General features: G+C 35.9%; 1 protein-coding gene across 1 annotated transcript; it reads left to right on the top strand.

Moving 5' to 3' along the window:
- Window positions 1–10,566: 10,566 nt before the first annotated feature.
- Window positions 10,567–12,929, top strand: LOC139902620 (aluminum-activated malate transporter 10). The gene is made up of 6 exons (XM_071885229.1): window positions 10,567–10,909; window positions 11,197–11,337; window positions 11,413–11,685; window positions 12,063–12,163; window positions 12,256–12,399; window positions 12,474–12,929. The coding sequence occupies exons 1-6, from the start codon at window positions 10,567–10,569 to the stop codon at window positions 12,927–12,929; spliced, it is 1,458 nt and encodes a 485-aa protein (XP_071741330.1).
- The last annotated feature ends 14,481 nt before the right edge of the window (window positions 12,930–27,410 follow it).

Genomic DNA, 27,410 nt, shown 5'->3' with positions numbered 1-27,410 from the left:
TATATGGCCGACACTGTCGCCTAATTATCATTTATGTTTACTAATATTTATATTTATGTTATATAACATTTATTAATAATTGCTTACATATGGTCGACACTGTCACCTACTTATCATTTATGTTATATTAAATTTTATGTTTAATGTTTATATACTTATGAATATAAAGTGACTATAATTTATCATGTTGTTTGTTTTAATAGAAAATGTCGAATCTGGAAAAGCTTAAATTTACTCCTTTAGAATCAACTGGAAACAACTACATGCCATGGGTTATAAAAGTAAAAATGCATCTTAAATCAATGGGCATTCTTGAAGCCATAAATGAAAACAACACTTGTTCTGAAAAAGAACAAGCAACGACATGTTGCTTTATTCATCAACATATTGATGAATGCTTACAAAATAATTATGTGACTGTAGAAGATCCCCATGTTTTATGGGAAGGTCTCAAAAGCAGATTCAATAATCAAAGAGAAATTTTACTTCTAGCTGCTATGGAACAATGGAGAACATTAAGGTTCCAAGACTTTAAGAAAGTAAATGAATATAGCTCAGCTCTGTATAATACATGTTCACAACTTAAATTCTGTGGACATGAAATAAGTGATGCAGACATGATGGAGAAAACTTTCTCCACAATGAATGCTGCAAACATCACAGTGCAAAGAAATTTGAGAATGCTAAAGTTCAAAACATATCCTGAACTTAATTCATATCTCTTAGTTGCAGAGCAAAATGATGAGCTATTAATGAAAAATCAGCAATCACGTCCTACTGGTACACTTGCAATCCCTGAAGCAAATACTGTAAATAATTATAAACAGGGACAAGGACGCGGGCAAGGTCGTGGTTATAATAACCATCACCATCATCATGCCAAAAGCCATAACTATGGTAGAAACCATCCTTATGGTAATGGTAATGGGCGAGGACGTGGTCGTGGTCGTGGCCGTGGTGGTCAAAGAAATAATAATCCACGAAAATATAAATATCAACCACAAAACAAGCCCACTAAACAAGATGTTGAAGAAAATTCTTCTAAAAATTCTGAAGAATCTTGCTACAGATGTGGTAGAATGGGCCACTGGGCTAATACTTGCCGAACATCTAAACAACTTGTTAAGATGTATCAGGATTCGCTGAAAGATAAAGAAAAGGAAGTAAACTTTGTGGATAACGTCGATCCAACAGTCACTGAGAAACCATCTGATTTATATGAAGATTTCTTGAATGTTTAAGTTGTGTGTCTTTCGAAAAATAAACGATTTAATATCGTCTGTCTTTGTCATTATGTTTGCTAAATGTTTCAGTACTATCTATTTGCATGTAAAATATTGTGTAATATTAATGTACTCACTATTTATTTCTTATATATGAAGTTCAATATGAATTTTGCTGGAATACAACATCAATCAAGTGGTGGAGATCTCTGTATAGCAGACAGTGGAACTACACACACTATACTTAAATCCGAGAAATATTTTATTGATCTAAAATCAACGGAAGGAACTATACATACAATATCAGGACCTGCTAACTTGATAAAAAGGATAGGAAAGGCAAATTTCATACTACCAAATGGTACAAAATTTTTAATAAATGATGCCTTATTTTCCCCCAAGTCAAGCAGAAATTTATTGAGTTTCTCCGACATATACCTTAACGGGTATGATTATCAGTCAGTGACAACAGAAAATGAGAAATATTTAAGTATCACTGACAAGAGTCATGTGGTTGAAAAACTGCCAAGACTTAGTTCTGGATTACATTATACACATATAAATGTACCAGAAATACATATGGTAGTTAACGAAAAATATATTGATCCTGGTGTATTCAGTTTATGGCATAACAGATTAGGCCATCCAGGATCAACAATGATGAAAAGGATTATTGAATGTACTCATGGACATCCACTAAAGGATAGAAAAATCCATCATGATACAATGGTTCCATGTACATCTTGCTCTCTTGGAAAATTGATAACTAGACCCTCACCACTTAAGGTTGAGAAAGAATCACCAATGTTTCTTGAAAGAATTCAAGGTGATATATGTGGACCAATTTATCCACCATGTGGACCATTTAGATATTTCATGGTTCTAATAGACGCATCTAGCAGATGGTCTCATGTTTGTCTGTTATCAAGCCGTAATGTGGCATTTGCAAAATTTCTTGCCCAAATTATTAAATTGAGAGCTCATTTTCCTGATTACACCATTAAAAGGGTGAGACTTGATAATGCTGGTGAATTTACATCTCAAACATTTAATGACTATTGCATGTCTATAGGAATTGTTGTTGAACATTCTGTTGCTCATGTGCATACACAAAATGGTTTAGTCGAGTCATTGATTAAACGTTTACAGTTAATCGCTAGACCATTGATAATGAGAACAAAACTCCCTGTATCTATATGGGGTCATGCAATTTTACATACTGCTGCATTGATTCGCATCAGACCACGTGCAAGTCATAAATATTCCCCCCTACAACTTGCTTTTGGTCAAGAGCCAAATATTTCCCATCTTAGAACATTTGGTTGTGCAGTGTATGTTCCAATTGTGACACCACAACGTACAAAAATGGGTCCTCAAAGAAGGTTGGGAATATATGTTGGATATGAAACATCTTCAATATTAAGGTATATTGAACCTATGACAGGTGACGTTTTTACAGCACGTTTTGCTGATTGTCATTTTAATGAAACATTGTTCCCTAGATTAGGGGGAGAAATGAAAAATAAAGAAAATGATGTTTCATGGTGTGAACCTCAATTAAAGTATCTTGATCCTCGCACAAAAGAATGCGAGATAGAAGTTCAAAAGATAATGCATATACAAGAACTTGCAAATCAATTGCCTGATGCATTCACAGATACAAAAAGGGTGACTAAATCATATATACCAGCAGTTAATACTCCAGCTCGAGTTGAGATTCCAAATCGGAAAACTGATAATGTAGTCACTCAAGAATCTATGCCACGTCTGAAACGTGGGAGACCAGTTGGTTCCAAAGATAAAAATCCTCGAAAAAGAAAATCAGCCGATAATAAGGTAAAAGAAAGTGTTCAAGAAGAACCACAAATCAGTACTCCTACTGCAGAGGAGATTGATGATGTCAATACAGAAATTACAATCAATTATGCACATTCAAAAATATTATGGAACCGAAATGAAATGAAAAATCTTAATGAGAAATTTTCATTTAATGTTGCATATGACATCATGAATAATGATGATGATCCAGAACCAACATCTATGGTTGAATGTCAAAATAGACATGATTGGGCTCAATGGAAAGAAGCAATACGAGCTGAATTAGAATCACTCAATAAAAGAAAAGTTTTCGGATCCATCATTCTCACTCCTAAAAATGTGAAACCTGTAGGATACAGATGGATTTTTGTCCGAAAAAGAAATGATAAAAATGAAGTTACAAGGTATAAAGCTAGACTTGTAGCTCAAGGTTTTTCTCAAAGACCGGGAATTGATTATGAAGAAACTTATTCCCCTGTTATGGATGCAATTACTTTTAGGTACTTAATCAGCCTGGCAGTTTCTAAAAATTTAAAAATGCATCTCATGGATGTTGTGACTGCTTACCTATATGGATCACTTGATAGTGATATATATATGAAGATACCTGAAGGATTTAAGGTACCAGAAGCATCAAATGCAAAACCCAAAGAAATGTATTCGATTAAATTACAAAGATCTTTATATGGGTTAAAACAATCGGGACGTATGTGGTATAACCGATTAAGTGATTACTTGATAAGCAAAGGGTATACAAATAACCTTACTTGCCCTTGTGTTTTCATTAAGAAAACAACATCCGGATATGTGATCATAGCTGTTTATGTTGATGATCTTAACATCATAGGTACAAATAAAGAGATCTATGAAGCCATTCAACTTCAAAAGAAAGAATTTGAAATGAAAGATCTCGAAAAAATCAAGTATTGCCTTGGTTTACAAATTGAGCATATGCCTAATGGTTTACTTGTACATCAAACAACATATACTGAAAAGATTTTAAAACGTTTCAATATGGACAAGGCAAAACCATTAAGTACTCCTATGGTTGTTAGATCACTCAATGTTGAAACTGATCCATTTCGTCCATGTGAAGATCATGAAGATATTCTTGGACCAGAAGTACCATATCTTAGTGTAATTGGAGCTCTTATGTATCTTACAAATTGTACAAGACCTGACATTTCTTTTGCAGTTAATTTGTTGGCAAGGTTCAGCTCTGCTCCTACCAAAAGACACTGGAATGGGATCAAACACATATTTCGATACCTTCGAGGAACTACTGATTTAGGATTATTTTATTCTAACGAATCAAAACAAGATTTAGTTGGTTATGCTGATGCAGGTTATTTATCTGATCCACATAAAGCTAAATCTCAAACTGGATATGTATTCTTAAATGGAGGTACTGCAATATCATGGCGTTCTCAAAAACAAACACTTGTTGCTACATCATCAAATCATGCCGAAGTGATTGCATTACATGAAGCTACTCGGGAATGTTTTTGGTTGAGATCAATGACACAAATCATTACTGATTCTTGTGGACTAGAACGCGATAAAAGTCCAACAATTATCTATGAAGATAATGCGGCTTGCATAGCACAGATGAAAGAAGGGTATATCAAAAGTGACCGAACCAAACACATACCTCCTAGATTCTTCTCATACACTCAAAATCTCATTAAGGACAACGAGATTGAAATGAGATATGTTCAATCCAGCAAAAACTCTGCTGATCTTTTCACGAAAGCACTTCCAACTGCTATTTTCAGAACACACGTTCATAATATTGGCATGAGACATGTTCAAAAGATGTAACAATCGAAGCGATGTCTACTTGAGGGGGAGTCAACTCCATGCTGCACTCTTTTTCCCTTAGCTAAAGTTTTTCCCACTGGGTTTTCTTTAGCAAGGTTTTTAACGAGGCAGTAACTTACAGTTGATCTTCAACAAACAAAATTGCTATCCAAGGGGGAGTGTTATAATATATAAATATATATATATAAATGGATAGTCAATTATTGATACACAAAAGTAATATTATTGTATTACCTAAACTTGTGATATTTTTGCTATAAATAGCCATGAATGCAAGCATTAAACTTGCACCATTTCTCACACTTACAAAGTGTTTCTTTCTTTCTCTCCATTATCATCTTTGTTCTTACACTTCATTATTAGTATTCTTAATCAAGAATCAAATCACTAAAGGTAGTTATAAGCCTACTGAATTATAACATCAAGAATCAAACCACTAAAGGTAGTTATAAGCCTACTGAATTATAACAGTTATGCTATACAAACAAATAATGCACATTTATGGTGAACAAATAAATAATGCGTGAACCTATTAGTGAATTTATCATCATTCAGTATTTATATGTTTATTTATATTTAACTCCCATCAAAATAGATATTGACATATTCCTTGAACTCAATAGCTCATCTTTTATCTTCATAATAACTTTATTTATTTTATTTGATAACATCTTATTTTTACTAGCGTCCAGAATATGTGATTATGTGATTTTATTATGACATGCAAATTTCTTTGTTATTGTTCATTAAAAAAGTCGATCCGCTTAACTATCGGCACAAATTCAACCACCATACATGGTTGAAAACAAAGCAAATTACTTGTATAACATTAGCACTTCATATAATCGCAACTAACTATTGGTCACTAAAATCTTGAACAATTTTTAATATCCATGAACATATATAAAAATTGCTATGACCTAACTGTAGCACGAATTTAAAATAATACTGGATAATGCTATGTGGAGATGCTTTCTATCACATTATTATATTTCTTTCCAGAATTAATAGATTATATCGGATCGGATGGTATAGTGACCTAACTTGCGACTTCACCACCCTCAAATAAACAAACCACATAAATATAAATGTAACATTTTGATTATTTTATAAAATGACGCTATTAACGAAATTCCACAAATTAAATAGAGTAACGTGCTTAAATATAATATTATCAATATTCAAGGTACACACTCAAAAGGCTTTCTAAATGCAGAAAGCGCGCGTCTTACATTTTCAATTAATTATCACTAATTCTTCACAGTTATCGCTACAAAACAAATGTTGGTTATAGTTTTGGTTAAAAAAAATGGATATGGTTGCTTTGTATTTGTAAATGGATGTTATCCCACATAGGTGGGAGGAAGAAGTGGGAGGGGGTGACTTGGTTATAAAAGGAGTGTTAAGCCTCACTTTCAAATTGCACCAATCAATACACTTTAAGTATTTGATTATTTCTTTCTTTCTTACCCTTGTTTGAGAGTTTTATTAGTTAAATATTTTGGAGAGTGTAGTTGGCTTAAGAGAGTCGTCTATATCATTGTAACAATTTGTGATATAGTGTATTTCTCTCTTTGGGGGCCGGTGGTTTTTCTCCTGTTTTGGAGTTTCCACGTTAAATCTTGTGTTGTGTATTGTTCTTATTTCTTTACTATTATTGTTGGGCTGGGTGGTGGGAATTAGTGAGGCCGTAATTTCCCAACAACTGGTATCAGAGCGTCAGGTTTGACGGGGGTCTCGGTTATAGGAGTCGGAGTATGCTCTGTGGTTGCCACGTGAGTGGATCGTCCACATCAGAAACGAGTTCTATTGATCGTATAGGGTATCTGGTTAGACAATATTTTTTCTGATTCGTAGTAATAGTTGGATTTGTTAGTGGCCTAGTTATGGATTTCCGATTTAAAGGGTCCTGACTACCTGCTACATCTTTTGGCTATTCGAAACGTGAGCAAAATCAGAGAAAGTTGTTGTCTATAGGATACAGATACGATGTCGAAGTTCAGTCCAATGAGGTTTGATGTAGAGAAATTTGATGGGATGATCAATTTTGGCTTATGGCAGGTTCAAGTCAAGGATGTGTTGATTCAGTCCGGTTTACACAAGGCTTTGAAGGGTAAACCCACCCTTGTTCCTGGCAGTGATTCTAGCAGTAAGTTCGATGAAGAAGAATGGGATGATATGGATTTGAGGGCAGCAAGTGCGATTCGTTTGTGTCTTGCAAAGAACGTGCTTGCAAATGTGCTCGGGTTATCAACGGCAAAGGAGCTTTGGGTTAAACTAGAGCAGTTGTACCAGGGCAAGGGCATCTCAAATCGGTTGTGTCTTAAAGAACAATTTCATACTCTGCGTATGGATGGGGGTTCAAAGATTTCAGATCATCTAAGTATTCTTAATGGTATTGTTTCAGAACTTGAAGCTATTGGAGTTAAAGTGGATGATGAAGATAAAGCTTTGAGGTTGATATTATTTTTGTCATCGTCTTATGAACACATGAAACCTATTTTGATGTATGAGAAAGAAACTCTGAAGTTTGAAGACGTTACTAGCAAGCTCCTATCCGAGGAGAAAAGACTGGAAGGTAACGGGGTCTCGTCATCAGGAGATACGATAGTGTTGTGTTCGGATAGGCAGAAGAGAAACTCTAGAAAGAATCTGACATGCTGGAAGTGCGAAAAGACTGGACATGTAAGGGTTAATTGTCCCGGTGGAGCTAATCCGGCAAATGGCTCCAAAGACGCTAACATTGTCTCCGTTGTTACGGAGAGTGACGAATTCCTCTGAAGTCACGTCATCCTCATGGTGTGTCCGCGCCACCGTGGAAAGGGATGTTCGTTAGCGGTTCCACAATTACACATGGGCATTGGTTTGGCGTTGATGCAGGCTGTGTGGTGGAAACTGATGTTGTAGCTGATGGGACTTTCGGGAAAGCCAAACAGGGAAGTTGCACCATAAAGTTTCAGCTGGTTGTTCAACAACATGTGCTGAGGTGAAATGCTTGGAATGCGATATTCTAAGTGCTATACTCTTTATGGTGGAGTATGATAATTCTGTTAAGAGTTATGATTGTCTGTTATGACAATGATTGTCGGGTCTTGACAATGTTCGATGAAGATGCAAATTTTATTTCTTGGGTTAGAGGTAATGTCAGCGACATGAAGATGAGGATCTTGAAGTTGTCGTCGAGGAAGCATCTACGTCGGTTTCTTTTGCAAAGTGGCAGCATGGTTATCTTCTTCTATCCAAAAGGTAGAGATTTGTTGGTTATAGTTTTGGTTAGAAGAAATGGATATGGTTGCTTTGTATTTGTAAATGGATGTTATCCCACATAGGTGGGAGGAAGAAGTGGGAGGGGGTGACTTGGTTATAAAAGGAGTGTTAAGCCTCACTTCCAAATTGCACCAATCAATACACTTTAAGTATTTGATTATTTCTTTCTTTCTTACCCTTGTTTGAGAGTTTTATTAGTTAAATATTTTGGAGAGTGTAGTTGGCTTAAGAGAGTCGTCTATATCATTGTAACAATTTGTGATATAGTGTATTTCTCTCTTTGGGGGCCGGTGGTTTTTCTCCTGTTTTGGAATTTCCACGTTAAATCTTGTGTTGTGTATTGTTCTTATTTCTTTACTATTATTGTTGGGCTGGGTGGTGGGAATTAGTGAGGCCGTAATTTCCCAACAACAAATACCATAAGACTAGTCTTATTATCATTGTTAGAAAGTGTTGTCTTGTGTCGCTTGTTGCTAGTTTTGTTCCTTGTAGCTTATTTTTTTTAATGGTGATATCGATATCGAATGCTCTCATTTGTCACTCACACACACGTTAGGAGAAAACCCAATTCGCGACGATGTTGGCAATACCATCGAAGGTTGGGAAAACCCCCCAGAGACCTTTCAAAATAGCATTGATGTTGGCAGTACCATCAAAGGTTAAAAACTCCCTGTTTGGAGTGAGAATTGAACCTGGGTTGGCAGTACCCCAAGTTGAATCCCACCACATACCACTCAAGCCAAGCTTCGGTGTGTTCTATTTGCTAGTTTGGTTTGAGTTGCTGCCGCGTAGGTTTTGTTGTTTTCGGTTAGGCTTTGTTTCACCTTTTGTACGTTTTGCGGGCTTCTTTCATTTTTTATGATAGATTCCTTGCTTTTTATACAGTTTCGTTTTTCTGAAAGAAAAGAAGGTGTTGTCTAAAACTAGTCTTATCATTGTTAAAAAGGTGTTAGACAATGTGTTTGAATTTTTTTATCTTCTAAAAATGTATCAATATCTTTTTTTTCATAATGTAAAGGTTAAAAGGTGTGTTTGAGCTGTATAAAAACTTCAAAAGTAAAAAATGTATTAATGGCGAAAATTGTATTCCTGTGAATGTGAAATTTGTATCAATTTTCTTTCATAGAGGTAATATCAATTTTCTTTCATAGAGGTAAAAACGTATCAACGTCATTATTGACCTCTACTGTGGATTAAAGGTGTGTGATTTAAGGATTATAGCTCATCTTTACGTTAACATTACCCTATATATATACATAAAAAACACGCACACAAATTGGTGACGGATTCATAAATTTTTTATGACGTGAGCAAAATAAAAATTAAAAAATAATATAATAATTAAAAAAAATAACTTTAACATATAAATACACTAAAAAATGACCATTAAAAGGCACTAAATCCGTCCCGGAATGTTACCCCAACCTAATTAAATAGACAATGTTGTGTGTGTGTGTGTATATATATATATATATATATATATATATATAGTGGTAGGATCAAGAGGGAAGTAACCATTCGGGAGGAAGCAAAAACTGTTTTTTTTCGTTTTTTGAAAAAACTTTGTTCACGAACATTATAGATTAGATGAAAATATGAACATTTAGTAGAGACACTTTTTGATAAATATTTTTATTTTGGCGGAAAAACGCTCGAAAAAGTAATATATAACAATTATCGTGTTTTTCGAGCGTATTTTGAGGTTTTAGCTATTGGGGTTTAGATATTAAGGTTTAGATATTAGGGTTTATAGGGTTTAGATATTAGGGTTTAGAAATTTAGGGTTTAGGGTTTAGATTTAGGGTTTAGATTTAGGATTTAGATTGAGTTTTTAACACGAACGGTTTAGAGTTTAGGGTTTAGGGTTTAGGGCTTGGTGTTTTGGGTTTATTCCATAAACCCAAAACACCAAGCCCTAAACCCTAAACTCTAAATCGGGCTAAATTTTACTTCACAAAACATGAAAAAAAACGTTCATATTCTTCACGAACAATATTATATTGAATGTTATTTTTGTCGATCGTTTTTCCGCCTAAATAATAACATTCATCACGAGGTGTCTCTTCTAAATGTTCATATTTTCGTGTGATCTTGATGCCAGAAAAAAAAAATTCAAAAAAAACAAAATTTTTTTTTTCTTCCCCCCGCTTTCTCCCGATTGGTTACTTCCCCATTGATCCTGCCCCTCTATATATATATATATATATATATATATATATATATATATATATATATATATATATATATATGGGGTAACCCAACCTAAAAATAGCATCCATCTCCCACAAACCTTCTTGTACAACACTCAAGTCAATCTAATCTTTACCCTCAGAATAGGAACACTAACAACCCACATTCTTACACGAGATTATACTAAAAAAAGAGACAATTGTAACCAAAGAAACAATCATTTTAGTTTCTTTGTTTCAAGCTCAACATGGCAAAGGTATTGGAAACAGGATCCAATGGTCTAGACTGGAAGGTAAACGTGCCGGGAGGTTCATCAGAAACTTTACTTGTAGATCCCGGCGTTACTAAAAAAATATATGTACAAGTACGACGTCTAATACTGAAATGTTTTATACTGATTGGGCGGTTTTTAGAGAAGGCTAGAAGTATAGCAGCAGACGAACCGAAAAAAGTGATCCATGGTGTGAAAGTAGGCTTGGCTCTCTCTTTGGTGTCCCTTTTCTATTACATGAGACCACTTTATGATGGTGTTGGCGGGAATGCCATGTGGGCGGTCATGACCGTTGTTGTAGCTCTTGAATATTCCGTCGGTACGTAAAGAATACATTCATTTTATTCTTCGTTATTGATTATTCATAAGGTTTTTCCAGTTCGGGTTACCCGGAAGCTCGGGCGAGTACTCCGACCCCATACTCTATTGTAAGCAGACCAGGTTTACTCTCCGACTGTTTTCAACCCATCCCTAGCTAGCCACCACAAGATTCGAACCTGAGACCTCTTCAGGGTCTCAACCACTCGGCTACCTCGTGATGGTTTCGTTATTGATTATTCATTTTTGTCAAACAAGTTTTAAATCGAAACCATTTGATCAATGCAGGTGCAACAATAGCTAAATCCTTTAATCGAATATGTGCTACTTTTCTAGCGGGCTCTATAGGGGTCGGTGTGCACTATCTTGCTAACCAATGTGGAGAAGAACTCGAACCTCTAATTCTTCAAGTTTCGGTACTAATTCTAGGTGAGTTTGAACATAGATACATAAGAATTTGCATGATGTAGAAACTAATGTGTAAATATTGTGGAGTTTATGCAGCTGCAGCTGCTACTTTTTCAAGATTTATACCATCTGTGAAAGCTCGATTCGATTATGGCGCCATGATATTCATACTCACCTTTAGCTTTGTGTCGGTATCGGGTTATCGAGTCGATAAACTGTTAGAACTAGCTAGAAACAGAGTGTCCACCATTGCTATAGGAACTTCCATTTGCATTTTAACAAGCATGCTCTTTTATCCGGTTTGGGCTGGCATAGAGCTTCATAACCAGATTTATAAGAACTTGGAAAAACTTGCAGATTCCTTAGACGGTAAGAGCTCGAACTCATTTTCACCTACGAACAAATCTTTCACTCGTACTTTAATTTTCAGCATGCGGAAAGCAAGGTTGCAAAACTCGCTACTCTATGAATACTCTAGGAGTGATCGTTGATTTGTTCAAAAACTCAAAAATTCTAGTTTAAATTTTAATTTCGAATTAAAATGTTGATTAATTTTGACTTTGACCGACACTGACCAACAAATCCAATTTTGACCAATTAATCGACGTTTACCAATTAATTAAACAAATTTTGAAAAATCGGATCAATCTGTTCTTGAAAAGGAGTAATTAGAGATTAATCGGGTGGGTTTTTTACAACAGTGCCGGAGGGAAGCCGTTCTTATTTATTTTTAATATGATTTGAAGGATGTGTAACTGTGTACTTTAAAGAGAATGAAGATAAATTGGGTAAGAAACAAGAGGGTTACAAAAGTGTGCTCAATTCAAAGGCATCCGAAGAAGCTATGGTATGATTTTCACCTTCAGCATGAGCTCTATTATTTTATCCTAAGCTTTTATGATATATCTAACGACAACCGTTATATATTCGATTCTGCAGGCCAATTTGGCTAGATGGGAGCCTGCACACGGACGTTTCAAATTTCAACATCCATGGAAACAATACCTTAAAGTTGGCGCCTCAATTCGAAGATGTGCTTACTGTATCGAAACTCTAAGTGGTTTCATCAACTCAGAGGATCAGGTAAACAGAAATCCTAACATTTTATTTGAATTTTACACGCCTATTTTTAGTTTAATTTATAATTTATTGTACAGGCACCAGAGTTGGTAAAGAATCATTTGAAAGAAGTATGCATGACGCTAAGCTTGTGCTCTTCGAACGTCTTAAAAGAATTAGCTACAAGTATGAGAACCATGACAAAGTTAACTAAATCTAAGATATACATACAAGAGATGAAAGCTGCAGTTCGAAATTTCCAAAAACAGTTCAGAGAATTATCGAAGCAAGCAATTTTACTGGTAGAACATGAGAAAAATTCAAGAATTTGCGAAGGAGAGATGGTACGGAATACTCATATGGTCGAGATTTTCCCGATGGCTACAATGGCATCATTATTGATAGAGATTGCAGAACGGGTACAAAACATACTCGGTGAAGTTGCTGAGGTGGCAGCACAGTCAGACTTTGAAATCGTTAATAAAGAAAGAAGTAAAGGAAACGGACCTTCAAAACCAGATCAAGGTCATACAATCTCCATGACAAGTGTTTAAAGGGGGTGTGTCGGTCTCGAAAATTTAAGTACCTAGAACGACGTGGAAAAAATGCCCTTAGACCGTAACGAATTATATAAGCTATATATAAAAAGGCCTAAGGGCCTTAACAAATAATATAAACTATTTAAAAAAAGATCCAAAGGAATGCTTGTAGACTGGTTTCTTTGTTTTCTAGAGCTTTTTTTTTTTTGGCTTATTGTGTTTCGTCTTTGTTGTTTCAATTGTGTTCCCTAGTTGTCATGTTTCTCAAATCTCCGATTGTATTTGGCCCCCGAGCGGTCGATCACCTTGTTCCCCTCCAGGCCTCCCATGTGTACTTTTATAACAGAAATTTGTATCTCTTTTCATTATAAACGACTAATATTTCACATTACACCATGAATCACAAGTGCTCAGTATCAACAAAGAAACCGAAACAAATATAATGGAACAAATGCAGTAACATCTAGTTAATCAATATTAACTACCTCTTTATTTTTAACCTTCATTGTCTTGCAAAGCTGCATCTATTGTTGGAAGCTTCGACGAGCCTAACACACCCACTATAGAGGATCTAGACTATACAAGACTCACTACACCAACACTTTGGCGTTGTTTAGCCTTTAATTTTATAAATCCTTAGTGCACAATGTACTTAGGCGACAGTGTCGACCATATATCTTTAGGCGGTATAACCGACCATGTATTACTTAGGCGGCAGAGCCGACCATATAATAAGAACAACAAAAGTGCACTAAGAACTTAAACACAAACTAAGGCTTGACCGGGAAACTTAACAAAAACACTTATATTAAATTACAATTACAATATTACTTACAAGCTTTCTCTTCTCTACTTTCGCTAACTCACACTCTTCTTCTCTTCTTCACAACTCACTTCTTATTTCACTCTTACTCACAACTCTCACAACTTACTTCACACTCTACTAATGAAATCCTCACCCTTATTTATACTACTCCATGGAAACTTCTACACACTAGATTTTTCCATGGATAAATATCTAGATATTTTTACCACATAAAAATATCTAGATTTTTACATTTTAACATCTAGATTTTTCCTCATTAATATCTAGATATTTCTTTTACATTTTAATATCTAGATATTTACATATATACATCTACTAATACCAAATTTGCATTGTATTTTAACACTCCCCCTCAATGCAAATTTTCTTCCAACGATGTCTTGCAGACCATTCCAAGTGCTTCTCTGAATTTTGTAAACTTCGATTTACTTAGGCTCTTGGTGAATATATCTGCAACCTGTTCATCTGTCTTTGTTGGCACCATCTTGATCTCCCCTTCAAGGACCTTCTCGCGAACATAGTGATAGTGCACTTCTATATGTTTTGTTCTCGCATGAAAGACTGGATTTTCTGCTAGACGTATAGCTGATAAGTTATCGCAGAAAAGCTTTACTTGATAATCTGTTGATTGATGAAGATCTTCCATTAGCTGCTTCAACCAAGTAATTTCTTGTGTTGCTGATGCTGCCGATCGATATTCTGCTTCGGTGCTTGATAAGGATACAGTTGGTTGTCTCTTGCTGCACCATGATATTACTCCCGATCCAAGACTAAACATGTATCCAGTTGTTGATCGTCGTGTATCATAGTCTCCAGCGTAATCAGCGTCACAATATCCAGTCACGTGACATTCTTTTGTTTTCTTGTACAAAATGCCAAAGTTAATAGTGCCTTTAACATACCTTAAGATGCGTCGTACAACATCAAGGTGAGGCTTCTTCGGATTGCTCATGTATCGACTAACCACTCCAACTGCATAAGATATGTCTGGCCGGCTTAGTGTGACATAAATAAGACTTCCGACCATCTTTCGATACATGGTAACATCTTGAAGACTTTTTCCTTCATCTGCTCGTAGTTTTGTATTCGGATCCATCGGAGTTGAGATAGGTTTGCAATTAAACATTCCGTACTTTTGTAAAAGATCTCGCGCATATTTCTGTTGTCCCAGAAATAATCCTTCTCTTTTCTGCTCTATTTCGAGTCCAAGAAAATGTTTGAGTTCTCCAAGCTCCTTCATATGAAATCTGATAGACAGATTCTCTCTTGTTCTTTGGATCTCCTCATAGTGATCTCCCGTGATGATTAAGTCATCCACATATACTAGCACTATGGCTAGTTTTTCTTGATCTTGTTTTACAAATAAACTAGAATCTAAAGGAGCAACTGTGAAACCACTTTTTACTAAGAACTCGCCAATCTTCCCGTACCAAGCTCTTGGAGCCTGCTTCAAGCCATATAGTGCTTTCTTTAATTTGCAGACATGGTCAGGATGGAACTTGTTCTCAAAGCCTCTTGGTTGCTCCATATAAATTTCTTTGTCAAGTTCTCCATGTAAGAAAGCGTTCTTGACATCCATCTGCCATAACTTCCAAGATTTGCTAGCAGCTAAAGCTAGTAGAGCTCGAATTGTTGTGATCTTCGCCACTGGACTAAACGTTTCTTCATAATCCATCCCATATTGTTGAGAAAAACCTCTAGCAACAAGTCGAGCTTTATACCTTTCAATGGAGCCATCTGATCGAGTCTTCACCTTGTAAACCCATTTACAAGATATTGGTTTTACATCTTTTGGCTTTGGAACTAAACTCCATGTCTGGTTTTCTTTTAGTGCATTAATTTCTTCTTCCATCGCTTTCTGCCATTCTTGACTTTGTGCTGCTTCTTCATAAGTGGAAGGCTCAATAGGTATTGATTCATCCACATGAGCAGCATTGGCATACCTCGGATTAGGTTTCCTCGACCTTGTTGATCTCCGTAATTCTTGCACATGCTCCTCGGCATCCATTTGGCTTGGACGAACCTCTTCGGATGTAGATTGATGTACCCCAGTTTTCCATGGACTCGTTTCCTTAGAGTACGATCCATCTCCTTCTTTAATTGGATCCGATATGTGCTCTTTATGTTCTTCTTTTTCTTCTGGACCTTCTTCTAATCCATGAGATTCTGGAAGCTCTATCTTTTGAGGTGACCACCATGAAGACGCTTCATCAAATACCACATTTCTTGAAGTATGACACTTTCCGGTATTTGGATCACAACATCTCCATCCTTTTCTTGATTCATCATAACCGACAAAAATGCACCGAATTGCCTTCTTCTCAAATTTGCTTCGTAGATGATCTGGCACGAAGACGTAGCATACACATCCAAAAACTTTGAGATGGTTGACGGTTGGTTTGATCTTCCATAATCTTTCATATGGTGAAATATATCCCAACTTTGGTTGTAGGAGTCTGTTAATCACGTACGATGCCGTCCTCATACATTCGGCCCAAAATCTGCCTGGTACATTCTTACCATGAAGCATACTTCGACAAGTTTCGGCAAGGTGACGATTCTTGCGTTCCGCCACTCCATTCTGCTGTGGAGTATTGGGACAAGTTAATTGTCTTCTAATCTTGTGCTTCTCAAGATAGATATTGAACTCAGTCGATAAATATTCTCCTCCATTATCTGTGCGTAAGCACCGGATCTTAGTATTGAGCTCACTTTCTACCTTGTTCTTGAACTCTTTAAACTTCAGAAAAGTCTCCGACTTCTCCTTCATGAAGTAAACCCACACATATCTTGAGAAGTCATCAATGAATGTCACCATATATTTCATACCTCCAAGTGATGTTTGTTTCACTGGGCCGAAGACATCTGAGTGTATGAGCTCTAGTGGTGTCTTGGACTGATGCTCTGACTCCTTGAATGGCAATTGGTGAGCTTTGCCAAATTGACATCCAGCACATATTGTATCTGTTCGGATATCAATTTGAGGAAGGCCATTTACTATGTGTTTCACCATCATCTCCTTTAACTTGTTGTAGCCCACATGCCCAAGACGTCCATGCCAAAGATCAGCCGTTTCATTCTTTCGAGTCTTATCGACATATGCCGTTTCAGCAGATAGTACATAGACCGACTCTATTCTTCTTCCTTGCATAATTGGATTGCCAACCACCTTCACTCTCTTGAATACGGACACATCTTCTGGTCCAAAGAGCACATAATTCCCTTCTGCTGTCAATTGTGGTACTGATAGTAAATTCTTCTTTAGGCCAGGGACAAGATACACCTTCTCGAGTTGGAGCTTATGAGAGCCGCCTTCATTTGGAATTATTGTCTTTCCAATGTGAGAAATAGACAACCTTGAATTGTTGGCTGTCAACACGACTCTCTTTCCTTTGTAATCCTCCATTTCTTGCAGCTTCGTCCCATCGTTGGTCATATGATTTGAGCACCCAGAATCGATGATCCAATCATCTTTGTAGTTTATTTTTGACTTTAAGGTTGCTGCAAGAGCTTGATCATCCATGTCAGCTTCAACGGAGAGTCCTGCTTGTGACGCCCCGTACAAAATCATCGTGTACGGTACATCAACAACAGGATCATTACAAGTTCAAACACTATATGCTGTTTGAAAACCAGTTTTGCATTCATGAACAGATAACGTTTTACAAAAGATGAATAGGAAACATTAACATGAGTACATGATACTAAGGTCATTACAAAGCTATTGTTTTGAAAATAACATAAGTTGGGAATGCAAAGTAAAAGTTTCATGCTTGAGACATCTCTAAGTAATGCAGCGGAAGTCTAACACAGCAAGTCTGTAACAGCAAGTCTATACACCGAGACTAGAACAGCAAGGCTAACAGCAGAAGCAACAACGTCTAAACACCTGAGAAATACATGCTTAAAAAGTCAACACGAATGTTGGTGAGCTATAGTTTGTTTGTATTCAGTAATGTAATGTAATGTAGACCACGAGATTTCAGTGCTTCAAACAAGCGTTTCAAATCAGTAATTCAAATCAGTATGATAAAGTATATGTATAACCGTGGGCACTCGGTAACTAACTTAACGTTTATACCCCCTGAAAGTACACTTGGCAAGTGCGTATGTCTACGAAGTATTAAACACTCGTTAAATGCTAGCGCGACTAGCCCGAGTGGGGATGTCAAACCCTATGGATCCATATCTAAGATTCGCGTTCACGGTTCAAAAACCAATGATTAAACGTTACCGAGCTAAAGGGAATGTTTATGCCGTTGTATAACCCACACATATATAAGTTTAAGTACTCGTGCCTAGTATGTAAAACATAAAATCCGCATGTATTCTCAGTTCCCAAAATAAGTTAAAGTAAAAAGGGAATGCTATAACTCACAGTGATAAAAGCGGTAAAGTCGGTAATGAAAGTACGCAAGTAGTAAGTCGGTCCGAAAGGTCGTCAACCTAAATCAAGGGTTACTAGGTCAGTAGGTTGTTTTTATAAATTCTAATAGTGCATAAAATAAGTTTAAGTGTCATCATCATCATCATTCATCATCATAAAAGCTAAGTAAGTTCGACAAGAATAGAGATCGAAACAATAGGCTGACTTCGGTCAGCTGCTGCGACCTCTACTTAAATTGAAAAGATGCATAGTCAGTGGCTATGGCTCCGTATGTGAGTCCCCTAACTGCTGACCAATTTTCAGAACCTAACTCGTCTTCGTTTGACCGTGGCGACGGTTTAAGTGCGAGTACGTCAGAAATTTCAGCACAACGTTAATAGGGTGTAGTGACTCTCGGAGGGCCATAAATCCTAAACCGTAACTCGGATTAAGACGGGGCTTAAACGGAAAATCATCTACTCAAACCGAACTAACTGAAAATAAACTTTACAGTAGCCCAGGTGGTCTGATCAGATACGAAAATCAGTGGACAAGTGCTCCGGTGAGGTTCTTGGTGCTTGATGCTCATCACGGTTCTCATCCTTGATGCTTGTAGCTTCAAGTGTACAAATCGTTGATGGTTTAGCATCACTTTTGACCAAGATTCTACCGTCAATACACAATATGTTAAGACCAAGTGGTAACACAACTCATTTAAGAGTCTTAGATGGATGATGAACCAAGGTTACATCATATCCTTAGTCTTAACACAATTACAAGTCCTATTTACAAACAAAGTTACAAACTTTACATCAATCAAACAAGTATGAACATGATCCAAGTCAAAAGAGGTGATGGAACCCTAAGCTAGAGAGCTTGGATCCCTTTCACACAATTTATAAGGTCACAAAGCTAGAAAGCTTGAACCTTTAGTGTTCTTGAAGATCTTGAAGCATAAAGCTTGGATCTTTAAGATATATGAAGATAACAAACAAAAGTTTGAATCTTTATCACAAAATAACAAGATTAAAGTAAAAGAAAGATGAATCTACAAAGTTGGTGAAGATTCAAAGCTAGAAAGCTTGAATCTTCCATGTTCTTAAAAGATTCATGCTTGAATCAACAAGATATAAGCAAGATCAAAGCTAAAAGGAACTTTGATCTCCATAATATGATGATGATGGCCACGAAAATGAAAGGAAAAGAAGAAGAAAAAGAAGACTTACAAGCAATACTAGAAAGGGAAGAAAGAAAGAACAAGTGTGTGTGAAAATCAAATGAGCAAGTGATTTGAATGAGAGGTAAATGACTAGTATTTATAAGCAAGGAATTTGACAAGGATTGATGACATGGACAAGGGCTAGTATTTATAAGCAAGGAATTTGACAAGGATTGATGACATGGACAAGGGCTAGTATTTATAAGAAAGGAATTTGACAAGGATTGATGACATGGACAAGGGCTAGTATTTATAAGCAAGGAATTTGACAAGGATTGATGACATGGACAAGGGCTAATTAATTGGGTCACTAGCTAGAGTAGGGTGGGCTTGAGCCCAACAAGGTAGAAAGTCCAACAAGACTAACTATTGTGCATAATTAAATTACTACGCGTAATTAAGCATCCAAAAATCCAGGTAATTATTATTATAAAATAATAATTAATATTTCGCAGTCATAATATTCCGATTATGACAAAAGTTAAACGTGCGCGCAAGTTCGCGGTTTATTCGAAACATCAAATAACACTAACGGTTATAAAGGCTTCCAATGATCAAGTTATGTATCCTACGTACTCTAAGGCACGTTTTAACATATAAATGGAAGTAAACCACGTAAATCAAGTTTCCAGAGTATAAAGTAACACAGTACGCACAAATACGCAGTTTCGCAAAAACACAAGGCACAAAAGCAAGTCGAAAAAGCCGGGTCGTTACATTACCCACCTGTTAATGGAAATTTCGTCCCGAAATTTGAGGAGTGACCAAAAAAATGGTACCGTATTTAAATAAGAAGTAGCGTATCAAAGTTCCGAAAGATTCGTGGGCTAAAAAGTGAGCTATTTACCTTGAAAGGTACTCAGGCGTATAAAAGTAAGAATAGGTATATGCTATTAATTAAGTCTCTTAGGAGATCAACAAATTGATTTCGTTTCTGGTTAACAAGAGTATGTTGTCTGAATATATCCACAAAAGAAAAGATGATGTTTTTAGCCTTACAGGCATCTTTAGTAAGCTGGATGCATGAAATACATCATGAATGTTACTAAACTCATCTAAAACATTGAGCGCTTATGTCGCAATACAAAGCTGACAGGTAGGATGGAAAACATGGTGATCATAACCATGCGATTTGATGTCTGGATAGTGTTAGCCACGGATTTTACTAACCCCTTGATTTCGAAAAGAGACCATAGGCATAAAGAACTCGATATTTAAGAACGTTTCATTTAACTATATGAATTGAAACTTTTGCTGAAAGTGAATAATTAGACTTATATGCAATGCAAGCCATAATTATCTATAGTGCCTTCAGGACGGTCTGAACGAACAATGAAGGATATCACCCAGTTTACCATACTGCAGGTGAACTTATCCTTAGATGGAATGAAAGAACGGTTCCATAATGTAACTTTATCCTTTCAGTTACATGTTGAAGTTAGGGTTAACATTAACTAGAACAACATATAGTTGCAACCAACAAAGAAAGGAATGTGTAGAGTAACCATATCCGTATTACAGATGTTTTAAGCAGTCCCTTCCAAGAGGATAACAAGATTCATAGATTCCTAAAGTATGTTACTTTACATTTCTGAAAGAGAATCGCACGAAAGGTGTGATCTTTGAACCAGGGTGAACTCTTCGAGCGGTTTGTTCTGAATTTATCCTTATACTTAAGGAGATGCGCGGACAAGAAGATACGTGGACCCTTGGTCGTAAAGAACGGTTTACTCTAAGTGAAAAGAATCTCAAAACGATTCCTTGTACCTCAACCTACTAATTCATAGAGATGATTTTTACGAGGATGTTGCGATTAGCCGTGAAATATTGAGAATAGAAACCCACCTAGTGCTCTTCCTACAATGGGGTGACCATTGAGTGTACCTCAGAAAACTGATTTATCGGCCCGCGATTTTGCCATGTTTAACCTTAAAAGGAACATTTTTCGAGTACAAAGACTTCCTAACAAATTTTTTTTTTTTATAAATCTGCCACCCAAAGTGGCTCAAGCGTTTTTAACAAGGATTTTAATAGTAAGCTTCATCCCTAACGGAGGGAGAGAAGAAGTGTGATCCCTACATGGTGTAGTCTAATACGGAAACCTTTAATAAAATCAACCGAGGAAGTTTTGAAAAACCTTTAAACGTTTGATGCGACAACATAAATGGAACGAAGTTCTTGGTAAATATAGAAGTATGTATAACGAGTACCATTTGCACAAAATTATTTGACTTAAAACAACTCAATAAAGGAGCGATTTTTAATCATCTTGAAGGTATAACTTAGTATGTACTAACCCAAAATAAGTAAGGGTAAATTTATACATATATGATTTTATAAATCGCGTAAGTGATAGAAAAGTTTTTAGTACTTTCATTTATCCATAAATCTCGTGAGGACCGCACAAATAAGCAACGTGTAAAAATTTTGATAAACATAGTTTTTCGTATTTCAGAGGTTACGAGTTGAAAAAGGTCGAGTGAAAAATCTTTGAATCATCGGTTGACATGTTACTAGATAATGAAAACTAATGAATTAAATGTAGTTTTGATGATTATCCGAACTTAAGTCTTTGGCCCAAAAATGTTTACGTCCGAAGCCGTTGCTAGAAAGTGAGGTATGAAGGATAGAGCATGAGGATGAGAAGTTAATCGCTTCTTGACTTTGCAGAATGCCACACAGGTTATGGCTAATGTAACGACCCGCACTTTTTCGATCGTTCTATACTTATAATATTAATATTTACATAAATTAAACCTTACCAACATGATAAGCAATCCAAATTGTTGAGACTTATGTTTTCGAAAAGAGTTTTACACAACGTTTGACCGATGATATCACGAACTATACAATATATGATAATTATACGTTTGTGTATATATATGTATATATACATATTTAACATGATCTAAGAATGTTTTAATATCTCATTTTGTATTAATAACAATAAGTTATAAGTATATTTTGAAACTACTAACTTAAGTTTTCAAAACGATAACCATACGTAACGTTATTTGACTTAAATACTTATAACCTATAATGTTTATACATATATCGTATAAGTAATGTATTTAATCACTTTTAAAGGGCTTACATACATAAAACAATATAAGTATATTTACAAAAGATAGCTATATTTGAATCCTCGTTCCGTTTTTTCAAAGATTTCTATACGTATACCTAGGGTATATGTACCCGTATCATACGCAGCTTCTAGATGTATTTACTATTGGTATATACCAATAAAAATCTGCTCCTTAGCAGCCTTAAATGATTAAGAAACATGTGGAACCAACCATTTGTCAAGTAGCATGAATTATTTAGCAAGAAAACAAAGTTAGGTATCTTTTTTTTCCTTTATAACCTAAAAACGTTTTTATGCATGCACACCATTTCTTCACCCCATTTTCTCATACTTACACTTCCATTTCTCTCTCAAAATACTCTTAACTTCATACTTGATCATCTCCAAGCATTTTCCCCATCATTTAGCTTCAAAAACAACACTTAAACCTCATAAGAAAACCTTACAAAAACACTTCAAGAAATCCTTCCAAGAACACCAACTTACTTCCAATCTTTCATCCACTTCCATCACCCTTTTGGTTCTAGGTTCTTACTCCTCTTTTACAGCAACCTTGTCCAAGGAACTTGAGGTATAATCTATGTTCATAACCTTATTCGATTCATATATATATAGCTATCTTATTTTGTGGTATAAAAGTTTAACAACAAGAACATAGTTTGAAAGTTTTCAAACTTGTTTGCAAACTAAATAGATCCTTCTAACTTAACTTTTAAAATACTTCAAGACCTATAATATATCTTAAATATATGCTAATTTAACAAGGTATAACTTGGTTTTTCAAAGAACACCTTAAAAACTGAATTTACGACATCGGAGTGCAACCGGGGGCTGTTTTGGGTTGGATAATTAAAAACCATCTTAAACTTTGAATTGGAGGTTTATTTTCTGGAAAAATGATTTTTACTATAAATATGATAACACATAAAAATTTCATGATTTAACTCAAAGTATAAGTATTTTTAGAAAAATAATCATTTAAGGTTGTTTACATGATGGAAAATGATTAACTTCATAAGTTTCACTAAAGTTTGACCTATGACCTGTGATTTCGAATACAAACTAAGGTATTTACAGTTCATAGTCTTAAAGAGGGACTCGATCCAAGGAAGTGGCAAGTTGAATCAACGAAAACGGAGTTGTAACGAAGAAACTATGACCAAAACGAGATCGGATATCTAAGACTAGTTTAGCTACGAAAATAATTGGAGAAAATTAAATAAATCACATCTTTTTAAAATAACATGATATTTTATATATATGTACTCATAATTTAATTTTATATGGTTCAGGATCACCCGTAAACAATACGAGAAGATTAATCATAAGATCCCATGATTGTACGCAACATGTCATTTGACAACACCGGTACTTTATGTACGCAACACGTCATTTGACAACACCGGTACCATGGGTCAAGATTAATCTCGACCAATACATATACGATGGGGTTTTATTTATTTCGTTGGGGGTTTTATTTATTTCATTGCGGGTATATTAAACATCTAAAAATGAACCATTAAAATTGAATTACTAACAACGAACTGCTAACTACGGACTAAGGAATTATTAAAAGTATTAAAAGTATAACAAGTATATATATGTGACGTTTGTTTAAAAAGAAAAGGTATTGATATATTATATATGGATAGGTTCGTGATATCAACCGGAGACCAAGTCAAATTATATATATCTTCAAGACGAAAGTGAGTATATAGTCCCACTTTTAAACTCTAAATATTTCGGGATGAGAATACATGTATTTTATGTTTTACGTTATAGACACAAGTAACTGAAAATATATTCTACGTTGAGTTGTACCACTGGCATACTTCCCTGTAGCTTGGTAACTAATATTTACAGCGGTATTGTAAACGCGAATCCTGTTGATAGATCTATCGGGCCTGACAACCCCAACCGGACTGGACGACCAGTATTCAACGGTTGCACAGTACTTCGTTTTGTGACTACACTTGGTACGGTGTAGTAAGATTTCATATTAAAGGGAATATGCGACGTGATTAAATGTTAAGTATGGTTACCAAGTGCTCAACCACTTAGAATATTTTTATGAAAATTTTTATATATGAAATCTTGTGGTCTATATATATATATATTGCTGCCGGCACTAAACCTATATCTCACCAACTTTATGTTGACGTTTTAAACATGTTTATTCTCAGGTGATAATTAGAAGCTTCCGCTGCATTATGTTGAATTTGAGCAGGATCTTGCGTACGCATATTTGTGTCAAAAATAAAACTGCATATCCAAGAACTTGTGTTGTAAAATATGCTAGAAATCGTGTTGTTATCATCATTTGTAAAGTTTGTAAGTCGAAGATTATCGCTAAACGATAATCATCTTTATTTCGTCCAAAGCTTGTATCAAAAATAAGAATCATGGTTTGTAATGTATAATATATGCAGTTTTTCTTTTAAAAATGTCGCATATAGAGGTCAATACCTCGCAATGAAATCATACGTTATCTAACACGTTCTTACGGTTAAGGACGGGTTATGACATGTGGTATCAGAGCGGTGGTCTTAGCGAACCAGGTTTGCATTAGTGTGTCTAACTGATAAGTCGTTAGGATACATTAGTAAGTCTGGACTTTGACCGGGTCTTATTTAAAAACCATTGCTTATCATCGTTGGTTAAAATTTATATGTAAATATTATGTAGTACTAATGGGTTAGTTGTTGTGTGATAGATGTCGGGCTCAAAACTTGTTATCACATTCAGCGACTCCGAACCAGAATCTTCAGATGATGTTCCAGTCATTAACCTATCCGATGACGAAAATAATATCTTTGGGGAAGACTCACAAATTCCGGATGAACCGACTATAGAGAACCCTGAAAGTGAACCCGAGGAGGAAAGTGAACCCGAGGAGGAAAGTGAACCCGAGGAGGAAAGTGAACCCGAGGAGGAAAGTGAATCCGAGGAGGAAAGTGAACCCGAGGAAGAAATACAGGAAATTACAAAAGAAGAGTTCGAACTAGGAAAGAAACGAAAGGCTAATGAATTAGAAAATTCAAATCCTGAGTTTAATAAGGATGATGTGGCACCAACTCCACTAGACACTACCACCCCTATTCCCGCTATTCCTATTCGTTCTATCCCGGCATCCAGTTCTTCAGTCCCACAGCCAAAATATAGGCAGACAGCCAGGATAAGCGTTAAGCGATTCTTTGAACCTAAACGTCCTAGAAAATAGACCAAACGATGCGCTGCCGTATTAAACCATGGGATCATATAATGTTTTGTATAATATTATTAGTGTGGTTTGTTTAATGTTCGATGTAAGATAAGCATATGTAAAATAGTGAAGTGTGAAATGCAATAATTTTCCATGGTTAAGTATTATTTAGATGGTAGTAATTGATTCTGTACTAAGCTATTAAGTATGGACATTAACGGGTAGGTACTACCCTAGATATAATTATAAAACGCTAATAAGAAGAAAAGGCTTTTATAATAATACCTGGTTCATATTATTAATAAGCTATAATGTACTGTAAATATACACTACATCTATAATATTCCATGTGAATAATTATTTTCTTTTCATTCTTATAGAAGAATATGGCGCGATTGAACCGAATGACGGAACAAGAAATCCAGGAACTCATCAATCAGCGAGTGAACGACAGAATGTTATGGGTCGAGGCTGCAAGAGGTGCTGCAGTTAACCCAAATCCTCGTGTGGGGTGCACTTACAAAACTTTTCAAGCTTGCAAGCCCTCATCATTCAGTGGAACAGAAGGACCGATCGGTTTAACCCGGTGGATAGAAAAGATGGAGACTGTGTTTAAAATAAGTGGTTGTGTTGAAAAGGACATGACCAAGTATGCATCGTGCACTTTACAAGATAGTGCACTCACGTGGTGGAAAAATTATGTGAAGGCTGTAGGAGGAGATGTAGCTTATGATACTCCATGGGAAGAATTCAAAACAATGTTAATCAACGAATATTGTCCAAGGAACGAGGTTAGGAAGTTGGAAGATGAATTACGAAGTCTGAAGGTTATTGGTACTGAAATCACCAACTACAATCAGCGATTCATGGAATTAGTTTTGCTATGTCCTGAATTGGTTCCAACCGAAGAACGGAAAATTGAAATGTACAAAGATGGGTTGCCCAAAAAGGTCAAGGCAAATGTTACAGCATCGAAACCTAAGACAATTCATGAAGCTATAACCATGGCAAACGAGCTAATGGATCAGGTCATCATGGATAAGAAAGTATCCAATACTGATGTGAAGGTATCAGGTAACAAAAGAAAGTGGAATGGAAATTATGATCGAGGTAACCAACAACAATCTTTTAAGAAACAAGAAAACACGCAAGGTGCGGGTAGTGGTTTAAGCTTTGGTTATAAAGGACAAAATCCTTTATGCAACCGATGCCACAAACATCACTCTGGTTACTGTAATGTGGTATGCAACAAATGTAATCGAAAGGGTCATCTTGCTGAAGATTGTAGGGCTCTCGTTACAAATGGTACCAAGACTCCTGCCACCAATGCAAATAGAACTGCTTTGGCTACCATTACTTGTTTTGGGTGTGGAAAACAAGGTCACTATAAGAGCCAGTGCCCGAATCCAGAGAAGAATATCGGACCTGCACGTGGGAGAGCATTTGTTATTAATGCTAGAGAGGCATGTGAAGACCCGGAGCTTGTTACGGGTACGTTTACCATTAATAACTTATCCGCATCTATTATATTTGATACTGGTGCTGATAGAAGTTACGTGTGTAGAGACTTTCACGCTAAATTGAATTGTTCATCATTACCTCTAGATGCTAAGTACATGATTGAGTTAGCTAATGGTAAACTAATTAAAGCCGATAAAATTTGCCGTGATTGTAAAATAAATTTAGCCGGAGAAACATTTAAAATTGACTTAATACCCGTAGAATTAGGAAGTTTTGATGTAATAGTCGGCATGGACTGGATGTCCAAAATAGGAGCTGAAGTTGTGTGCGCCAAGAA

Source organism: Rutidosis leptorrhynchoides, chromosome 1 (assembly GCF_046630445.1).
Source record: "Rutidosis leptorrhynchoides isolate AG116_Rl617_1_P2 chromosome 1, CSIRO_AGI_Rlap_v1, whole genome shotgun sequence".
Taxonomy (NCBI): Eukaryota; Viridiplantae; Streptophyta; class Magnoliopsida; order Asterales; family Asteraceae; genus Rutidosis; species Rutidosis leptorrhynchoides.
This window is presented reverse-complemented; position numbering and strand designations above follow the sequence as displayed.

Bases quoted from the DNA above. Each gene is read 5' to 3' on its own strand.
- LOC139902620 (XM_071885229.1), top strand. From the start codon at position 10,567: ATGGCAAAGGTATTGGAAACAGGATCCAATGGTCTAGACTGGAAGGTA. The intron at 11,338-11,412 runs GTGAGTTTGAAC...GAGTTTATGCAG, and splicing joins AGTTTCGGTACTAATTCTAG to CTGCAGCTGCTACTTTTTCA. The intron at 12,400-12,473 runs GTAAACAGAAAT...TTTATTGTACAG, and splicing joins TCATCAACTCAGAGGATCAG to GCACCAGAGTTGGTAAAGAA.